The sequence below is a fragment of the Talpa occidentalis genome, unplaced genomic scaffold (genome assembly GCF_014898055.3).
Source record: "Talpa occidentalis isolate TD23 unplaced genomic scaffold, MPIMG_talOcc4v2.1 talOcc4.8, whole genome shotgun sequence".
NCBI classification, from domain to species: Eukaryota; Metazoa; Chordata; class Mammalia; order Eulipotyphla; family Talpidae; genus Talpa; species Talpa occidentalis.
The window spans coordinates 4925737-4943954 of NW_023605194.1; the positions used below are offsets into that span (position 1 = coordinate 4925737).

Sequence of the window (18218 nt, forward strand, 5' to 3'; positions counted from 1 at the left end):
GTGTAGAGAGAGCAGTTTTTTCAAATTACTGGTGGCATTTCTTATAAAATTATCCGGGGGCCATAACCAGTGCTGACGGGGGGGGGGGGGGGGGGGGCAGATGCATCACATGCACACAGGGCAAACGATAGTTCATACAACTGCTGCTGCACAAACTGTGTGGACCGCGGAGTGTTCTGAACTGTGGTTCAAATGTGTCTCCCAGTTGGGTCACACATAAAAGGTTTGAAAGTCATTGTTCAGTACCGGAAGAGGGAGAACTGAGGGCAGAGATGGGGCTGCTGCGCTCCCCTCAAAGGGGACCCTTTAAGGTGGTGGGACTGGAGCAGAAGATAAACAGAGGAGGGACTTAAGGATAGAGAAGTAGGGCTGGCAAGCCAAAGAAAGCTCTATTTATCACACCCAGATTATCGGGGGAGGGGAAGGCAGCCATAACCGCAAACGGGCGAGATGTGGAGAAGCTGGTCCAGGGTGCTGCGGGGGAGGCGGCAGGCACAACGAGGCCGAGGCGTACTTGGTTTCCTCAAGAGACACAGGATATCCATGTGGAACTGCGCACCACCACCTCAAAACCAGGACCCTAACTTGGCTTTACTCACCTTTTACAATACTGTATTCTCTTCCAGTTAAACAATTTTAAATTTATGCTCTGTCCCCAACCAAGTGGTTATGACTTTTAATAGCACATCATCACACCAAAGAAGCACCCTCACCAGCAAGCGCCGGCTGTTACATTATTTCCCATCCCCAGGGCTTCCTTTGGAGTTAGCATGTGATGGGCAGGTCCGGGGACTGTCATCTGGTGGGCACGGACACTGCGGTGAGTCCAGCGCGGGCTGCAGAGCTCCACCACCACCGCACTCACTACCGGGACAGCGCGGTGCCAAGGGGGTGCGCCAGCTGCCGCACGGCCCTGCGCCCGTCCTGGAAGCTGCACAGTTGGCTCAAGGGCCTGCTGATCCAGCAAGAGCACACACGAGGGAAATGGCAACACTCCAACAGATCACTTTATCCCGACCGAATCCCCAACGTACATCAAAATAGACATAATTAAGCGAAGCAGCATGGACCTAAAGGTAAAATGTCATCCCCACCAGGCCCGTGATGAAGGAGTTCTGCTTTACAGAAGCCTTTTATGAAGTAAATTACATTAATTACCGACATTTAAAAACATCCAACATTTAAGGGTTCTGGATTTCTGATTTATTAGACCGCACGGAAATAACAGGTTTAGGTTATTTTACAAAAAGAGCTCAAGCTGCTCAAAAACAGCCCTGGGCTTGCTGCGGGGTGAAAACCACCCCCAGGCCCCTGCACCGGACACAGGCTCCTCATCTTACAGAGCTGGTATGAAAGGGCGCACAGACAAGTTTTTTGTAAGAAAAAAAAAAAAACAAAAAGAAATGCACATACTAAAGAACGTGTCCACAGTGACTACAGTAGATCCCTTAAGGGACAGCATGTATTTGTGGGAAGCAACACAAAGCTTTCCAGAGAGAAACCACTTGCACGAGACGATTAGGTGGACCTGCAATGAAGAAAACACATTTCAAAAGATGGGTTCAGACTTATGCTAAGTTTTCAGGGAAATACTTAAAAACTGAAAAGAACTTCGTCTGTCAACACAAATTTTAAAAAATACAGCATGGATAAAGTTAATTTCAGTAAAGTTGCAAATCTGATTCAGAGACGTACATTTGCAAATGATATAAAAAAAAGTTTGACAACAAAAATACTCCTTGAAGCGACCTACAACAGGCCAAGCTAAGTTCGTGTTTTGCTTTAGGACATTACAGTAAAATGAATCTCATTCTCGCTATAATTTTTTTTCTTTTTAACCTTAATCAGCAGCGGCTGGGCAACTGAAATGGACATGAGAACTATATAAATGTCAGAGAAATATGTAAACCTCATTAATGTTTCCAAAAATTCATTTAGAGATAGAAACAGGTCCAAATAGATGCCTGTCTAAATGTACTGCAATTACGTTACAATTATTTTTCCAAATACACAGATATGCTCTGTCTTTTCTCAGCTCATTACTGACTCAAACAATTTGCCCTTCTGGGATCAATTGTTTGCTAATAAATAATTGTTTACAGTCTCAAAATGATGTTAGGAGGTTTTCTTATTAGTTTTCCTTCTGCACCCTAATAAGATTGAAAACTAGCTGATTCCCAAGAGTCTAACCTTAACCTCGCTTTGTTTAACAGCCCAGGAAATGATGAACCATCTGCTTCAGAAAATAATGGACGGCCGAGAGGAAATATTGTTTAATTGTAGATTAACCTCCTCATGAGGCAGTCTGAAGCAGCTTTAGAATTAGCAACTATGACCAGCAAAAGAAACAAATGGCTCAAGAGCCTTTTCCTCTACCATTTAAGGTCCAGAAAGAATGCAAAGGGGTTTTTTATTACCTATATTTATTTCCAAACATTTATTTCTACAGTGGAAACAAAAATAAGGTCAAAACTGACTCTCAAAAGTGCAGTCACTGCCCTCCAATTTTGTTTGCCCGAATACCTTTAATGCAGCAACCATCAAATCATCTCATGCACTTAAGGGGCTCATTGCAAAAAAAAAAAAAAAAAACAACAAAAACCTCTTTTCCATTATTTTCAGGTTCTTATGATATTAAAATTAATATTTTCCCCTGGCTTCTTTAATAGTAATAAATCCACCATTGGGGAGTAGGAAGTTTTATTATCATCAACATGGCAGGCACTTAAGTACATGAAATCTTGTCAAGTACCTGGTGACCTACAAGTTCAAAAGAAAAAAGAACAGCATGAGATCAAAATGGCTGGTCAGGACAAGGCTACAAAAATGAGGGATTAAATGCAAACACAGGACTTTATGCAACAGGCTTCCCGTGTGAAGTCGTCTCTGAAGTCAAACCGCGTGAGTGCCCCTTCTCAGGGACACAACCAACTCAGCAACCAATTCAGGAAAAGACAGGAACCCTAAAACCATTCAGTTGTTCCGTAAATATTTATTGAGAACTTCCTTCAAGGGCCTGGGTAGGAAGGGCCAAGGAACACAGCAAGACAAAGACACCTGGGGTAGGTTCAACGAAGCTCTCCCTCACGTGTGGTGTAATTAAGTAAAGACCCTGGTGCTGCTGGTACCAAAAAAGTGTCAACAGTTACAACTAAGAGCCAAAGACATCTGAGAAAATTTCAAAACTAAGGAATGTGCTATTCCAGGCAAGGCCAGGTAACTTTGGGTTTCCTTCCAATAAGACCTGAAGGTCATTCACTTTGTGTAAATATGAAAGAAACAACCTCTTTGGAGAGGATAGATTTTTGGCTGTTCAAATTCTTAAATATCTTAAATAGATTTTGCTAAAATAAATTATTCTTGAATTCCTCAACTTAATTTTGAAGCAATGAGCTAGTAATAACTCCAGAGATTCAAATAATAGTGCCTATTCAAGAAGAATGAGAGTTTGACATTCTTCTCTACAAAACAACTAGGCACAATTTTATCCATCAGACGTCTATCAACCTACGGATATTGAAAGCTTGGGAGAACAAGATAAAATCAACTCCAACCCTACAGTCAGCTGTAATATCGAGCAGGCATCAACAATGCTATTCATGAATTTAGAAAAATTAATAAATCCTGGGTTGAATGCAAGAAAAGGCTCAAATACAGGTGAAGCATACTCACTTGGGTTTTGTTTCTGCATCTGTCACTTGGCGAATGAAGATACCATCTTCAGGGTGTTCTGTGTCATCCATTTCATACATATATGATGATGCTATTGCAAGCGTAGTCCCATCATTACTGAAGGCAAGGGAAGCAATGCTGGTGGGGTACCGGTGGAACTGGCACAGTCGCTTTTTGTTAAATGGATCCCAAATATTTACAAATCCATCAGAACCACCTGCACGGAATTTCAAGAGTCAATGTGGCTCTTTAAAGCAGAACAGAAGTAAGCATTGTCTTAACAGTTCTTACAGTCACAGAAGCTAATTTTCACCAAGGAATATTATATTATACCAGATTTCCTCCCCTAAATATAATAACATGCAAGCACAATTTAAAAAACGCTTAAGTATAAATGCTTAGTGTCCGGTAATAGCAAAGTTGTATCATCCTAAAAATCACACACAGGCTAACACGCCATATTTACCTGTGGCAAATGTATTGTGTATGTTGTGAAAGGAAATGGCATTGACAGGGTAAATCTGCTCAATATTATTTTCTTTCAGCCGGTGGCACTTAAAGGCATACTTCTTCTTCTGCACCTCAGGGCTGGGGTCCAAGTACTCAACTGCCACTCGGCCTTCAATGGAACTCAAGACATAACCCTGCCAGAAGGGAGCAGGAGGACAATACAGTAAATCCAGTCTCCAAAACAAGGCATCAATCCCAAAATTCAACCTGCACTCAAGAAAGATGATTATTTCCGAAATGAAAAGTCAGAGTTGAACAGTGTTGAAGATGTGCTAACACAATTATGACATTCCAAAAGCTTAACAATATCTATTTTATAAAAAGAAAAACAAGGCTATCATTGCTTGCTTCTTCACTGTACCATGTGATTTGCACAAAAACATCTAGTTATTTTCTAAAGTCTAAACAAGAATGTTAAAGTGTTTCATTATCTTTTATCTGGCTGTTCTGTCCAGAAGGGACTCAAATTTGTTCCAGCGGTAGGAACCGGTTTTCTCTGCTCTACATGTCTTCACCTCTAACAAGTCTAAGGATTAAATTTCCCTCACTGAGTCTCAGTAACCGAAATCAACCAAATTCTCCCTCTTGCAATTCACCCACAGCAAGTCAAGTTTGCACACAACAGATTTTTCAGCAATGTTCAAAAGTGGTTTACAATTTCCTCAGCTTTCCCTGAAATGACGTCAGGGAAAAGAAGATAAATATACAATCTATATTTTATCTTTTACTTATTCAAGGTATAAAAAAGTTACTACTAAAAACCTATGTCTAGTGCAAGAAAGGTCATAAAATATTACTTTCCAATGAAATGGAAGCTTACAAACCAGAAATACTGACAGAAAACTTTAGACATAAAGACATGAAAATATTTCTCAATGCACACACATTTTAATCATGTATTTAAATCGCCAAAGTTACACATATCTGCAATTTCTTATCTTCAGTGGATATTTACAATTTCCTGTGAAAAGAACTGTGATTTGAGGTACTAGCCTTTTGAGATAAAAGATCAATAACTGACATAATTGCTTCAAGCTCCACAACCACTAAAGGACAACCAGTTGTTAGATTCCAAAGAGATCTGCTGACTTCCCCCCAAACTTCAAGGACACAGGAGGAGTAGGGCCTCACTAAGAAACAGTGATCTCATTTAGCAAGATGATGGCAGGTGGATGGCCCCGCACGTCACAGTCGGTCATTATTTGACAGACGCCACCTCTTTACCACCAGCAGCAATTTTTTTTTTTTTAATTCGAGTTATGCTGTCAGATTGGAAAAGAACAGCATTAGTATGAGGGCTACAAAGAGACAAGAAGGAACTGCAAAACCCATAACCCTAAATTTCCATAGTTAATTGTGAAGTCACTGTTTGACTGAAATATCTGAAAAATTCCCTGATCACTGAATACCTGTCAAGCATCTTGGACTAGGATCAAGAGGGAATCAGAGGCCTCAAGTCAAACCACTGGCAGATGGCTTAACTTCTCTGAACATCAGGTCTTCTCTAAAATCAGATTAACACACTACCTTTTCACACAAAGCTGTTAAAAATACACTTAACAGCAAATTCCACAAATCACCACTCAAAACTAAGATGCAAAGCTTAAAAGGCAGTGACCAAACCATCGGGGAAGAGCAAGAGGGAGACCAGCACCTGTTTGTTGGGAAAGGCGCGGATGCAGCGGGTCTGGTACTTGAGGCTGGACTCGCGGCGCTGCTGCACGTAGCCCATGTTCCGAAGGTCCCACACCAGCACTCTGCGGCCTGCCGTGCCCACAATCAGCCGGTCCCCCGACACCGACAGGGTGTAGACCTTTCAAGACAGAACAAAACTTGCTAAAATGCATCAACTTGCTTGGAAACAGCATTTTACCCCAGAACAAAGTACACACCATAAACATTTTAGCTCATCAGGTTCCCAAACACAGGTACCGAATTCTAATCATTCTCTACTTAAACCAAGTAGTTCTCACAAAAGAATAAATTCAGCATATTCTTAATACTTAACCAAGCATCATATAATGTACGTTCTAGTTAATTCTGCAAAAAACTTTTGAACATTTAATTCTCTTTTTTTTTTTTTTTTAATAGAGGCATGTTTTATTTATTTATTTGTTTGTTTTTGTTTATACATGCACTGGGTACAGTCAGAAGCACGGGAGGGTGAGAGAATTCACCAGAGCCAGAGCGGGGAGCAGAGCAGGCAGAAGGACCGAAGTACACTGCTGAGGGGAGCAGCGGGCGGCAGGAGAGGTCTGCGCGCCATGTGGGACCCTCCTCAGGTGGCCGGGGAGCAGCCGGGGATCGAACCGGTGCCTCCGAGGTCGCGGGCAGCTTCGCAACCCAGCGCTCAACCGCTGCGCCACCGGGGAGGCCCTTTAATTCTCTTTACTAAACTATTAAGCAATTTCTCCAGGCTTCTCCTTTCACTCAGAGACAATCTGAAAGTGTATAAAATACTCAAAAAAGAAAAGAATATAGCCATAAAACACAATAAGCCACAAAACAATACCTTCCAATGGGTTTTTCATAAAACAATCCTTTTTTCAAAGTCATTTTTCTATGATCATCTTTTGGAAGGTTTCATGTTGTGAATCGAAAAATCTTGACTTTCCCAGGCGCCACACTGAATGAACAGGTCTTTCCAGGAAGAGTGTGGCAGCCATCAGTAATTAGCGACTTAGCTGCTTTTGGTGACATAGGAACTCAAAATTAAAAGACAAGGACAGTGGTCTGGATTTGACAAACTCTTGTGCCTGATGTCATACCAAATACTCAAGACAGAGTTCGTCTTCAAGGAAAATTTAAAAAGCATATTTATTCTCCCTTCCTAAAAGCACCTATATGTTTCCTTCATAATCTCTTCTTCAATTTGAAACAGCTTCTACCCCCCCCCAAAAAAAAAAATTCCTTCATAAGAAGTCACAGAAACTTCGCACAAGCAAGTATGTGAAGTGGTTTATGTTCAAATATGGTATTTGGGGAACAAAATAACAAATCATAAAAATGGCGGCAAAATGTATCTTCCTCATCCTGTTAAATCATTTTTTTAAATCTAGCTTCAGATACGTAACTTCTTTGATTATTTCTTTCAATTAATAAGCAACTCTAATTAAATCTGACTTAGTATTTTAAAACCTGAAGAATCACTATAAAAAATGAAGATGATGTGGTAAGAGAGCTCATAAAAATTCACTAATTAAACCCCATGGTTAGTAATCACCAATAAGTTAACTACAAATCCTCTCCCTAACAGCTGAAAAACCCAAGTTAGATTTAACAATGTAATGACCCAAAGTCTCAACAATCAGGCCTTAAAATTTACAACCATTTGACGAAGGGAAAAAATAAAGAATTAAAAAAGATTCAAAACAATAGATTTACTATAAGCTCGTTTTAACAGAATACAGGATCTTAACCATAGCTTATTCAGAAAACAAAATGTTAGCAGAAAAATGGAAATTAACCTAAGACATATGAAGCATCAAACTTAAAAAATACAGAGGCCAGAAAGAGATCGATTTATAATAGTACAATCGGATTGGGAATTTTGTCTTAAATCTTTACTATACAGGTGACACACAAGCTTCTAATAGCGCTTTCTATCCCTACTGATCGTAAATCAAGTGAAACCACTGTCATGCTACTGACTGGGTATATACATTTATCAAAGAAAGTATTAAAAAAAGTGACATAATGAACCTTGCTGAACCAATAAGCAGCTTGATTCAGTGTGGCTGTCCATTATATGATATTCTGCCAGCAATTTATCACAGTTCTTAACATGTTACATACAACCATAAATCAAAACTAGAAACAATGCAATTATTTTATTCTGAACAAAGGTCTTGCCAGGAGTAGATTCAACTGTGATGTGACAAAAATAATGGCTCTTTGGATGCACTACAGTATATAATGATGGCTAACAGGAACTGAATAGTATATTTACACTGAGGAAATAGACTCAAGTGAAGGATTCCTTTAACCTGCTAAAACAATCAATCTTTAAAATTAACTACCACCTGATAAAGTCTGATGAGGACACAGCAAGAATGCTCAATTACACTTCATTGTACAGATCAAAAGGTTAGAATAATACATGAAGGTTCCTTTTTAAGTAGCTTCATTCACTAGAGCTTGCAAACTACATCTGTCAGTATTTAAAAAATAAATAAAGTGGTGCAAAGTCAGGGAATGTGAAATAACCCACAGCTCCTCTTTTTAACCGTCAACTCAAATGAGACCTTAGGTCCCGAGTAAAGACAAGTGATGCTCCACCCCACTTTCTGGTTTGGGCACATCAAACTCAATCTGAGGTAAGCAGTCTTTACTAGACGACTTCTCTAAAAGGTAGTGCGTTGCCTCTCAGCCCTGCGATTTACAGTATTGACAATGCAGGAAGTGGGCTTATTTGAACCAGTGCTCCTCAGTACAGAGACAAATGAGAGAAAAAAAAGCTGACCCCAATGCCAATTAATTTTCCTTTTCATCAAAATATTTCTATGCAGTTAGATTTGTAAAACAGACTCGTCAACTCTTAACCTCTAAATTCACCATATTCATCAAACATGTATCAAGTCCAATTACCCCCAGGCCCATAATTCCTGTCAAATATATAGAGAGCCTACCTTTTCAGGCTGAGAGAAGGTTCCAGCATTACATGGAGTTCTGGGGTCCCACAATTTAACTGTCTGATCCCAACTCCCAGTAACCATCACATTCACTTCTGGGCAGTATTCAACACATCTGATAGGGGCATCGTGTGTTCCAACAAGATTTTCTACAGGAAAAAGTAAACAAAAACCCTGCTTTACAAGCTCTACTGAGCAGAGATTCCACAAAGAACAATGGAAGGAAACATTCATTCAGCTGTAATGAATCTGCCTCCACCAACTCTCCGGAAATGTCTGCATAAAGAAAAATTCCTCGACGTCCACAAGAAATCATCCACCTCCTCCTCTGTTTACCTCACAGAGCCGAGTTTGATCCACTGGTCTGACACATATCAAAAGCGGACTGGAATTTCAGATTACATTTAATTTATGGCATAACTGTTATTTTCCTCACTTGACTGCAGACTCCTTATTTAACTCTATAGTTCTGACTGTATCTTGTGCATGTTCTGACACCTGGTAGGTGCTTGGAAAAATACCTGCTGTGGTAACAAATGCTTGCAAGAAACTCTTTCAAGTGGTAACAGAATTATCTAAGAGCAGAATTATCTGAGAGCAGAGGAGAAGGAAGGCAGTGTTACAAGTAACCCACATGGCTTTCATAGGGCTCAAATTCCCAATACACAATTTCTTTCCTTTCAGTGTCAACTTTTCACATTATGTCATTCATTCATTCATTCAACATCCATTATGTCTACTAAATGTCTACTCTGTGCCAGAATCTACGCCACAAGCTAAGAACACAACAAAGAACAATATATGGTCCTGACCCTCAAACAGGAAAAACTACCTGTTTAAAAAGGTATCATTTATACAAGAAAGAAAATTACCCCATGAAGTTGAGCAATGATCTGTGAAGAATAACCAGCTAATTGTCTTATTTAGGGTCTTGAGTATTAAATATCTGTTTCTCAGCATTTTTTCCCTAAGTTTCAGAACAAAAGACCCTAAACCTAAAAGTTCACTTACTGTGGAATAAACTGTTATCAAGCAAAATCAAACACCTGCAGGTATAAGTGCTTTTCATTCAAAAGCCTTGTCTGATTGGCTGCGGACTTCTTTTGACAAAACATTGTGCCTATCCGTTTATTGCCCAACTCATTCTTGATATCCAGTCATATCCCCCCCATGCATATCCCCCCCAAAAAAGAGCTCTTCTAGAGAGCTTTGTGTATTTGGGTTCCAGTCCAATCTCTGCTGGAAAATAAATATTAAAATTTGGATAAATCATATGTAGGCCTCTAAGAAATCAAATGTGTCCCCTTGTTATCTATTCAATAAATGCAACTAAAGCATGTTCTATACTAAATACACAAGCTGGATTAGCCATTAGATTTTTAAAAACACATCTTCCTTCAGTATAAACCAAATCAGCTTCTAAAAGCAACCTCCGAAAATTCACTGGAAAATCCTAAAGAAAACTACCAAGATCCAGGCTATCTCTGAGGGCCACATAAAAGCCAAATACTTACCTGCCACTTCATGTGAACATTTGGGATAGAGCTCACCCTACACTTTACTGGAAAAAGCACATACACAGTGATCTGTGATCAGAAACAGCATTCGGTAATCATTTCAACAAACAAGTCCTAAATTCAAGCCACTTCTATTTGTATCTAAGCAGCTCAGCAACTAGGCAGTTCAGGAACTATTCTTCCTACATTATCGTTATTCTCTACTCCACTAGCTGAGAAACTGGTTAAAAAAAGAAAAATACAATTATATTACCTTGATCAGTGTTCAAATCATGCATTTTCAGTTGATGGTCTAATCCACCACTCCAGGCATGGGTTGGATCCTACAAAATAAAGTTGCGAAGCATTTAAAACTTAGAGAGCTTTACAAAGTTTCTCCAAATTCCTGACTCTACAGTCAACTGGTCACTTTATGCTCCTGATGATCTACGCCAGCACTGGGCTCTGCTATTCATGGTAAACAAACAAAAACCAGCCCAAGAAAAGGCACGCGAGTGGTCAAGGGCTGAGAGTCAACAGGCATCCCTATTGACTAGTAAACAGGTGCTCCTTCCAATAAGTTAGCCAAATGCTACTGCAGCGTTGCAAATTTCAAGCAGAACTGACGTGCGTGCAGAAAGTTTGCAGGGTTACTCCATGAGAACCCCTTTGAAAAAAGGAGACCGAGTTTCCTACGTTTGCAAGTGTGCAAGACCAAAAGCAAAGGAGCAATAGCAAGTATCTGCAGGGGAAGCTAGAGCTGCCTCCAAATGCCTTCCCGGACAGAAGCCTGGCCCCAGTAGTGGCAGGGGGTGCTATTAACAAGGGGCGCCGGAGCAGAAGCAGCGGCGGGGGCGCGGGCACCCACGTAGAAGGCGCAGTCCAGCACGGCGCCGGTGTGCTGGTACTTGAGGCGCATGGAGTTGGCCGGCACATCGTAGAGGCGCACGGACGTGTCCCACGAAGACACCAGCAGGAACTGGGAGGTGTTGGGGCTGAACTTCACCGAGGAGATGCCGTCCTCGGGCGGCTGGTTCAGCTTGAACTCGTTGGAACCGGTCATCTACGGAACAGGCGCCCCGAGTCCCTCCGGGTCACAGGCCGGGGTGCCCGACCCGACCCCCCACGCGGGCAGGACCCAGACAAAGTCCGCGGCGGGGCCTCTGCGCGTGCGCACAGCCCGCGCGCCCCCACGGCGGGACTCGCCCCCCGAGAGTCCCCCGGGCGCCCCGAGCGGCCCGGCCCGCGCCGCCGCCGCCCCAACTCCCGTCCCCAGCCGGGCCCGCCGCGCCCCGGGCCCCCCGCCGCGTCCCGGGCCCCCGAAAACAACGCGTCAGAAACGAGACGGGCTCCCTGGAGAGGGCGCCGCCGACTCGGGCCCCGGGAGCCCCGAAGGCCGCCGCGCGCCCCCCGCCTCGCCCCGTTACCTCGGGGTCCCCTCAAAAGCAACTTCGCCGCCGCTCGCCGCGCCCAGCCTCGCTCGCGGGCAGCACGGGAGGCGGAGAGGAAGCTCCGGCCGGCGCCTGCCTTTGGCTGATTTCAAACGCCAACGTCTCGCCCCCGGCAGCCGATTGGCCCGCGCGGCCCGGGCCCCGCCATCCAGTTCCGGCGCAAAGGCGAGTCGCGGCGTTCCGGTCACGTGGTCGCGCGTCACCAGAAGGCCGCGGCGCCCGCGCGCTCGGCGGAGGTGGAAACTACGACTCCCAAGAAGCATTGCGCCAAGACTGCGCTCACGCCCTCTCCCGCCCTCGTGCAGCACTCTGGGAGATGTAGTCTCGCTGGGGCGGACGCCCTGCCTGGGCTCTGCTAGCAAGGGGGAGAGGTGCTCTGTGCAGTTCCACCCCTGGCGCCCGCCCCATCTCGGCTGATTTCTCAGCTACAGGAACCCCGTTTTGCTCAATGCTTCTATACAGTTTAATTTACTCCCTTCCACTGAGATAAATTACTCTCCCTTTTACTGGACGTGCATATTCCCATAAAGTTAATCACAAATTATGGTAAAGAAGGAAATACTTGCTCTAATAAATTGCATTATTTTGCCCTCATTATTTTCTCATTTTCCTAAAGTATCCATCTATGACCTGCATTTCATTTTTTTAAGATTTACTGATTTCATAGACACTCACCTTTGTTTATACTATGCTTTATCTCTCTAGTCCGTCTTCTCACAAATGTTTCTGGAGCGCACACCGTGTGCCAGGCCTGGTGAGAGATGCCCAGAAGATGAATGAAGCAGACTAGTCCTTACTCTCAAGAAATTTCCTCTCCAGAATGGAGGCCAGACTGTGAAACAATTCATCACAATGTGTTAGAGCTCAATAAATTTCTTTTAGTCGGATGTTTAGGTAAAATCCTAAAATGACAGCCTCAGCTTCCCCTCGCCCACCCCCAGGCCAACAACTTCCAAGAGTTGCAGGCACAGTTTATTCATCTTCTGTTGGCAGAATCCTACAGAAAAAGAAGAACTGGTTTAACCACCATGAAATAAAATAGGTTAGAAATTAAATCTGGGATTCGGATACTCTCAAAAATTCTAATTTTATACATGCTCTCACTGCTTTTTCACTTACTTTTGTGGAAAAGAATCGCATGTGAATTTGTATGAAATGAGGGGAAATTGTTGGGATTATTTAACTTTAAAGGTGCATTAATTGGAGACAGTTTGGCTGGTCTGCATGCTATCACGTTCATTCACTCATTGGGGTACTCTTATTTTTATGGCTCTCAGCACAGTAAACACAACCCCCTTTCTGCCCAATGCATTGATGATATTACTGTTAAACGAGCAGATTCTTGCCCACCAGCCTCACCAGTCCTCATCCATCCCCTCTCTTCCCATAAGCTAAGGGCCAAGTTCAAGATTTCAAAATACAATGCTTTGCCTCCATTCTAAGTTTGGCTAAATAATTTTATCTCCAAATAATTTTATTTGGTTCCTTCTTCCAGTTGTTTGTTTAATTCTATTCGTGTTTTGAGATTCTGAGCATGAATTACCCACTAATAAAATCTAAGTGTATTTCATTATCCAGTGTGCGTATGATCCAGGTCCTCTGGGCATGCAGTTGCAGCCGGACTCCATTTGAGTTTTAAGAAACGTCAATCTTTTAAATTCAGTTTAGAGCCTGAAAGGAGGCTGATTTTGCTGATTATTCAAATGAATTGATAGTCTTGAGGAAATCTGGCAACAATGGAGTCTGAACAACATTTTAAATCCAAATGCAAAGTTGTGCGTGTGTGTGCTTAGTCACCTGTAAGAGGGAGGAATTCCTAGACACTCGTTAGGTCAACTTTGCTAATTTCTGGATTATTAAAAAGGGTGAACTATCCCCTCCGTGACAAACTGGAAAGGGTGTCCAGTAATTTTAAGGGCAAAATTACTCTGCCATTCAGTGCATACAGTGCATAGAGGAAACCATTGCCCGTAAGGGAAGCAAAAATAAGGAGAATATAGTCCCTCAATACTTTTAAAGTCATCATCACTTGAAAAACCCCAAAACTACTGAAATGCAGAGCAAAAGGATATGGATGGAGTGTTCCTACCTATAAAAGTGGCTCCTTGGAAACAATCCAGATACTTCTGCATGGAATATTCAAATAGTGACTTTAGCAGAAGAGAAAAGTTTAAGTGGGTCATTCTGGCAAGAGAAAGCGTCATTGAAATAAATTATGTGTACCAAATAAATCAGAAGAAAACGGATCGCGTGTCACTCCTCTCTCTGACAATATTTTGCATAGCTCTGTCAGAAAGCACTAGGGCCCAGGGAATAGTTACTGAACTCAGTAGAAATGAAATAAAGGCAATTGAACCAACTGTGTATGACGTCACCTTGAAATAGTTGTGATTTTTATAAAATCTACTGTGAGAAGGAAAAAAAATCCTCAAAATGGACAAGCGCCCAGGCACTTTAGACAGAAGGCTGGGGGTATAAGAGGCTTACAGAGAGCCCCTGTAAGTCCACAAAACGCAGATAGATGCGCTGCCTTTCAGCTCAGGGAAAACCAGAGACAAGTCTGTCGCGCAAACGCTTTCCTTCCAGAGGATGAGCTCGGGCCTCTGCGCAGCGGGCTCGGCGCGCCTTTGCTCTGGCGAAGCTGGGCCCCTGGGCGAGGCTGGAGCCTCGGGGCGCTCGCCCACGTGACGCCCGACCCTTGGCTCCTCCGAGCTCAAGCTTTCTTTTCCGACGTATTTCGAGGAACAGGTGGCCGCGAGCTCGCGCCGCCGGCGCCCACGAGTGAAAGCCTCCTTCCTTTGGCGAGTGCCAAACGACCAGTGCCACGCCCTCCCAGCCCCGGGGGTGGGGGGCGGCGGCAGGGATTGGGGCGCTGAAGCCCGTGGGCCCCCAACCGCGCGCCCTGGGTTTACCCAGCTGGAGCGGCCCGCCGGGGATCCTGCCATTTTGCCAAGCGCCATGCAAGCCATAACCAGCAACAAAAGAGAGAACGTAGGGCTGCCTTTGCCCGCCGCTCTTTCCTCGCCCGGGCCTGGCCTCAGATCCCTGCTCAGCCGAAGTGTCCCCTTCCTGCGCCGCGCGGGGCACGCACCGGGCCCCGCGCCCCAGGACGGCGCGCCGCGGCCCGGCTGTCGGGCCTGGATGCGGGAGCGTAGGGAGGGCGGCTCACCTGGCCCGGGGCCGCGCCGCCCCACCTGCGCCAGCGGAGCGCGGGCGGCCGCCCAGATGGAGTCGCGCCGCCCGCGCCCTGCCGAGGCCCAGCCCGGGGCGCTCTGGGTTCTGGGAAGATGCGCGGGGCGCGCGGCCAAGGCGGCTGCCCCCGGCTCCCCGCCCTGCGCTCCTCGGAGCGGGCTCGGAAGCCGCGCGCCTGCCGGGAAGGGGCGCCGGGCGCGGTCCTGGCCCGCATCCAGGCTTTGGGTACCAGGGGGAGCCAGCGGGTGCGGCTCGGGCCCACGTGCCGTCTTGGCGGCGCCGAAGTCCAGACCTTTAACCCCTGACCCCGGCCCCCCCTCCGAGTGGGCTGCGCCTGACTCCGCCCGGGCTCGGCCGCGCCTCTGCCCGCAGGAACAACGAGAAAACCGTCGACGAGCGACCACGGCGCGCGCGCGAGCCCAGCAAGTTAGCAACGGTGCTTAAAATGTTTTATTTTTTTCTCTTTAAAAATATTTACAGGCCTGAACTCTCACCCCTTTCGGCCCTACCCATCCTCAGGACGAGGGCAGCGAAAGAGGCCTGGAGGTCACTGTCCCAAGCGCCCAGGGCCGGCCGGGCCGGCGCTGCGCGTGTCCATATACACAGGCGCGCGCGGGGAGCGGGGGCGCGGGCCGGGGCGTGTTCTCTCCCCCCGCGTGGACCTGCCCGAAACCCCCGTCCCGCGGCCACTCCAGAGCGGCCCCCCAGGAGTGGTTTCCGGCGCTCTGGGTCGGTGGAGGGGGGAAGCCGACCCCCTGCCTCGGGGAAGGCCCCGCAGCCCCGAAACGCGCACGACCCAGCGTGGGGCCGAGGCCATAAATAAGAGCTAACGAATACACACGGTGTATTCCTCCCTGGCGCGCGGCCGGGCCGGGCGGGTCAGTAGTCGAGCTTGTTGTAGAGGTTGTAGAGCGGTAAGGCCGAGAGGTTGCCGCCCGGGTAGTAGAGCGGCGCGGGGAAGGCGAGCGAGCGCGGCACCGGCACGCGCAGCAGCGAGCTGTCCCGGAACACCAGCGGCATCCCCACCAGAGTCTGCGCCGACGCGTGGGCCATGTTGGCCGCCTCCAGCTCGGCCGAGAGCTGCCGCTTCCACTTGTTGCGGCGGTTCTGGAACCAAGTCTTGACCTGGGTCTCGGTGAGCTGCAGGCTGGAGGCCAGGCAGGCGCGCTCCGAGCTGCTCAGGTAGCGCTTCATGTCGAAGGTGGACTCGAGCTGGTACACCTGGCTGCGCGAGAACACCGTGCGCGTCTTCTTCTTGGCGGCGCCCGCCTGCCGCTCCGCGCCGCCGTCCCGCGGCCGCTCGGGCCCGGGCGACGGCGACCCCGCGGGCAGGAGCCGCTCTTTCTCCTCCTTAAAGTCCGGGTGGGAAGGAGAGAGGAAAGGTGTGCGCTCCGAGGTCGCCGGCCCCGCGCCTCCGCTGCCCTTGGGGGTGCCTGGGGAGCGAGAACAAACGGGCCCTGGAGTGAGGGAGCCTCGGAGACACCCCCGCGCGCACCCGCTCACTTGGGGGGTGGCAGGCGCCTGCTGCTCGGGCGCCTCCTCCCTGGGTCTAGCCCCTCTCCCGCGGCGGGCACCCAGAGCGCAGACCCAGGCCCTTGAAAAGCAACAGGAGAGGGACCTGGCTGCAGGCTGGGGGGTCTGCGCTCCCGGATTGCTGGAAGGGCAGGTGGCAGGGGGAGGCGGTCTTGAGGGGGCGCATTTACCACTGGGAACGCCGAGGTTGCCTGGGAAGAGCTAAGCTGGACCAGCTCCCCGGGCACCCCAGGGCGGGCTCGTGCCACAGGCCGTTTGTTCTGCAAATGCTAAGGACTAACGCGGGGCTCGCCGCCCTCAGACGCTGCAAAGGGGAACCCTCTGCGCAAGGCACCGTTGCCAGCCACCCTGGAGTGCTAATCACTCGTTGGAGCAGGAGGATGCGGGGCAGGGAGCAGGGGGAGGAGGGAGAGAAAGAAAGGGAAATGAGACGCAGACCTCGCGGCGAGGACAGACCCTTCCTCGCCCAGACCGCGAGTCCGGAAAGCGTCTGCCGGGCAAGCCGGGCGTGGAGGGCGGGCCCGTGCGCGCCGACCCGCGTCCAGCAACCCGCCGCGAGGCGCCCTCCCCAGCCCAGCCACCCGCAAGGCCGCGCCGCGCCCAGTCGGCGTCCCGGGTCCCCGCCCCGGCGCCCGCGCGCCCTCGCCTTCCCGCCCTGCGGCCGCGACCCCGGCGCGAGCAGGCCCTGGCGAGGGCGCCCCGGGCGCAGCGTCCCCACCCCGGCGCGACCGGCGCGCGCGATCCTTACCCAAGCAAGGAAAGGGGATGGGGGGGTGGTGCTTGGGGCCCGGCTCCTTGGGGCCGCGCGGGTCTGGGCAGAAGCAGGCGGGCGCCTTCCAGCCGTCGTCCGGCTCCTCCTCCTCCGAGGACACCGACAGGCTGCGCTTTCTGGCCGGCCAGCCCGCGGGCTCCCGCGGCGCCTCCGAGGGGCCCCCGCCCAGGATGGACTGAATGGTGAAGCTGGAGACGCCGCCGGCCGCCGGACACCCCTTGCCCGCATCTTCCTTGCTGCCCATCCTGGGTTCATAAGAAATCGGAGGAAACCAAGAACTCCCTTTAGAGACGGTCTGGGGGAAGGTGGTGCGGGCAGGCGGGCGGGCGGGGGGAGGGGCGGGCGCCGGGGGGAGGGGGCGGGCGCGGCGTCCCCTCCGCGCGGGGGCCGCGCAGGCACGGGACGGCGGCGCGGGGTCGCTGCCCGCCGGGCTCTGGGTGCGCCCGCCCGGCCCCGGCGCGAGTGCCCCTTCCCTGCCCCCCGGCCCCCCGGTCTCGCGCGGCGCGGAGGTGGCGCGGCCTCATTTGCATAGAGGTTGCCCGGCCGCGGCCAATCGCAGCGCCGCCGAGTGGCCCCGGAAATTTTCAAAAAGCCCAGGCCCGGCAAGCGGCGCCCGCGGGGCCCGAGCGCGCCCGGAGCCCGGCAGCTGCCGCGGGGTCCACCCGGGAGCAGCCAGGGCCGCGGGCCCCGGAGACCTCGGCCGGGGTCCCGGGCTCCTCGGCGGCTCGGCCCGCTCGGGCACAGCCCCCTCGCGGGGAAGGAGCAGCGCGCGGCTGCGAACCCGAGTGTCGCGACGCCTCCCTCCGGCGACGCGTCCTCACACCCGCGGGGGGAGCGCACGGGCTGCTCCGCGAACCTCCCCCGGCCACTCGGCCACTCGGCCTTTCCGGCTCGTACACGCCTGCAGGGCCGACTCCCGCAGGCCGCGGCGCCCCGCGCGGCGAGGGCGAGGGCGCGCGGA

At 48.9% G+C, this 18218-nt stretch overlaps 2 protein-coding genes across 4 annotated transcripts; both read right to left on the reverse strand.

Annotated features, from left to right (window-relative positions):
- Positions 1–950: 950 nt before the first annotated feature.
- Positions 951–11840, reverse strand: BUB3 (BUB3 mitotic checkpoint protein). 3 transcript variants are annotated; one of them, XM_037498035.2, is made up of 8 exons: positions 11737–11839; positions 11178–11372; positions 10584–10653; positions 8811–8962; positions 5837–5995; positions 4139–4316; positions 3673–3889; positions 952–1528 (listed from the first exon to the last, which is right to left on the reverse strand). In XM_037498035.2, the coding sequence occupies exons 2-8, from the start codon at positions 11370–11372 to the stop codon at positions 1519–1521; spliced, it is 981 nt and encodes a 326-aa protein (XP_037353932.1). In that variant the 5' UTR covers positions 11737–11839; the 3' UTR covers positions 952–1518. The 3 variants fall into 3 exon arrangements, with proteins under 3 accessions (XP_037353933.1, XP_037353932.1, XP_037353934.1); XM_037498036.2 differs by lacking the exon at positions 11737–11839 and having other exon boundaries at positions 951–1528; positions 11178–11374; XM_037498037.2 differs by lacking the exon at positions 952–1528 and having other exon boundaries at positions 3669–3889; positions 11737–11840.
- Positions 11841–15823: 3983 nt separating this feature from the next.
- Positions 15824–17723, reverse strand: HMX2 (H6 family homeobox 2). The gene is made up of 2 exons (XM_037498038.2): positions 17234–17723; positions 15824–16385 (listed from the first exon to the last, which is right to left on the reverse strand). The coding sequence occupies exons 1-2, from the start codon at positions 17499–17501 to the stop codon at positions 15832–15834; spliced, it is 822 nt and encodes a 273-aa protein (XP_037353935.1). The 5' UTR covers positions 17502–17723; the 3' UTR covers positions 15824–15831.
- Positions 17724–18218: the final 495 nt, after the last annotated feature.

Coding starts and splice junctions, on each gene's coding strand:
- BUB3 (XM_037498036.2), bottom strand. CDS start 11,372: ATGACCGGTTCCAACGAGTTCAAGCTGAACCAGCCGCCCGAGGACGGC. Junction 5,996..8,810: donor CCTTCTCTCAGCCTGAAAAG/GTAGGCTCTCTA, acceptor CTGTCTTGAAAG/GTCTACACCCTGTCGGTGTC. Junction 4,317..5,836: donor GCGCCTTTCCCAACAAACAG/GTGCTGGTCTCC, acceptor CCCTTCTGGCAG/GGTTATGTCTTGAGTTCCAT.
- HMX2 (XM_037498038.2), bottom strand. CDS start 17,501: ATGGGCAGCAAGGAAGATGCGGGCAAGGGGTGTCCGGCGGCCGGCGGC. Junction 16,386..17,233: donor CATCCCCTTTCCTTGCTTGG/GTAAGGATCGCG, acceptor CTCGCTCCCCAG/GCACCCCCAAGGGCAGCGGA.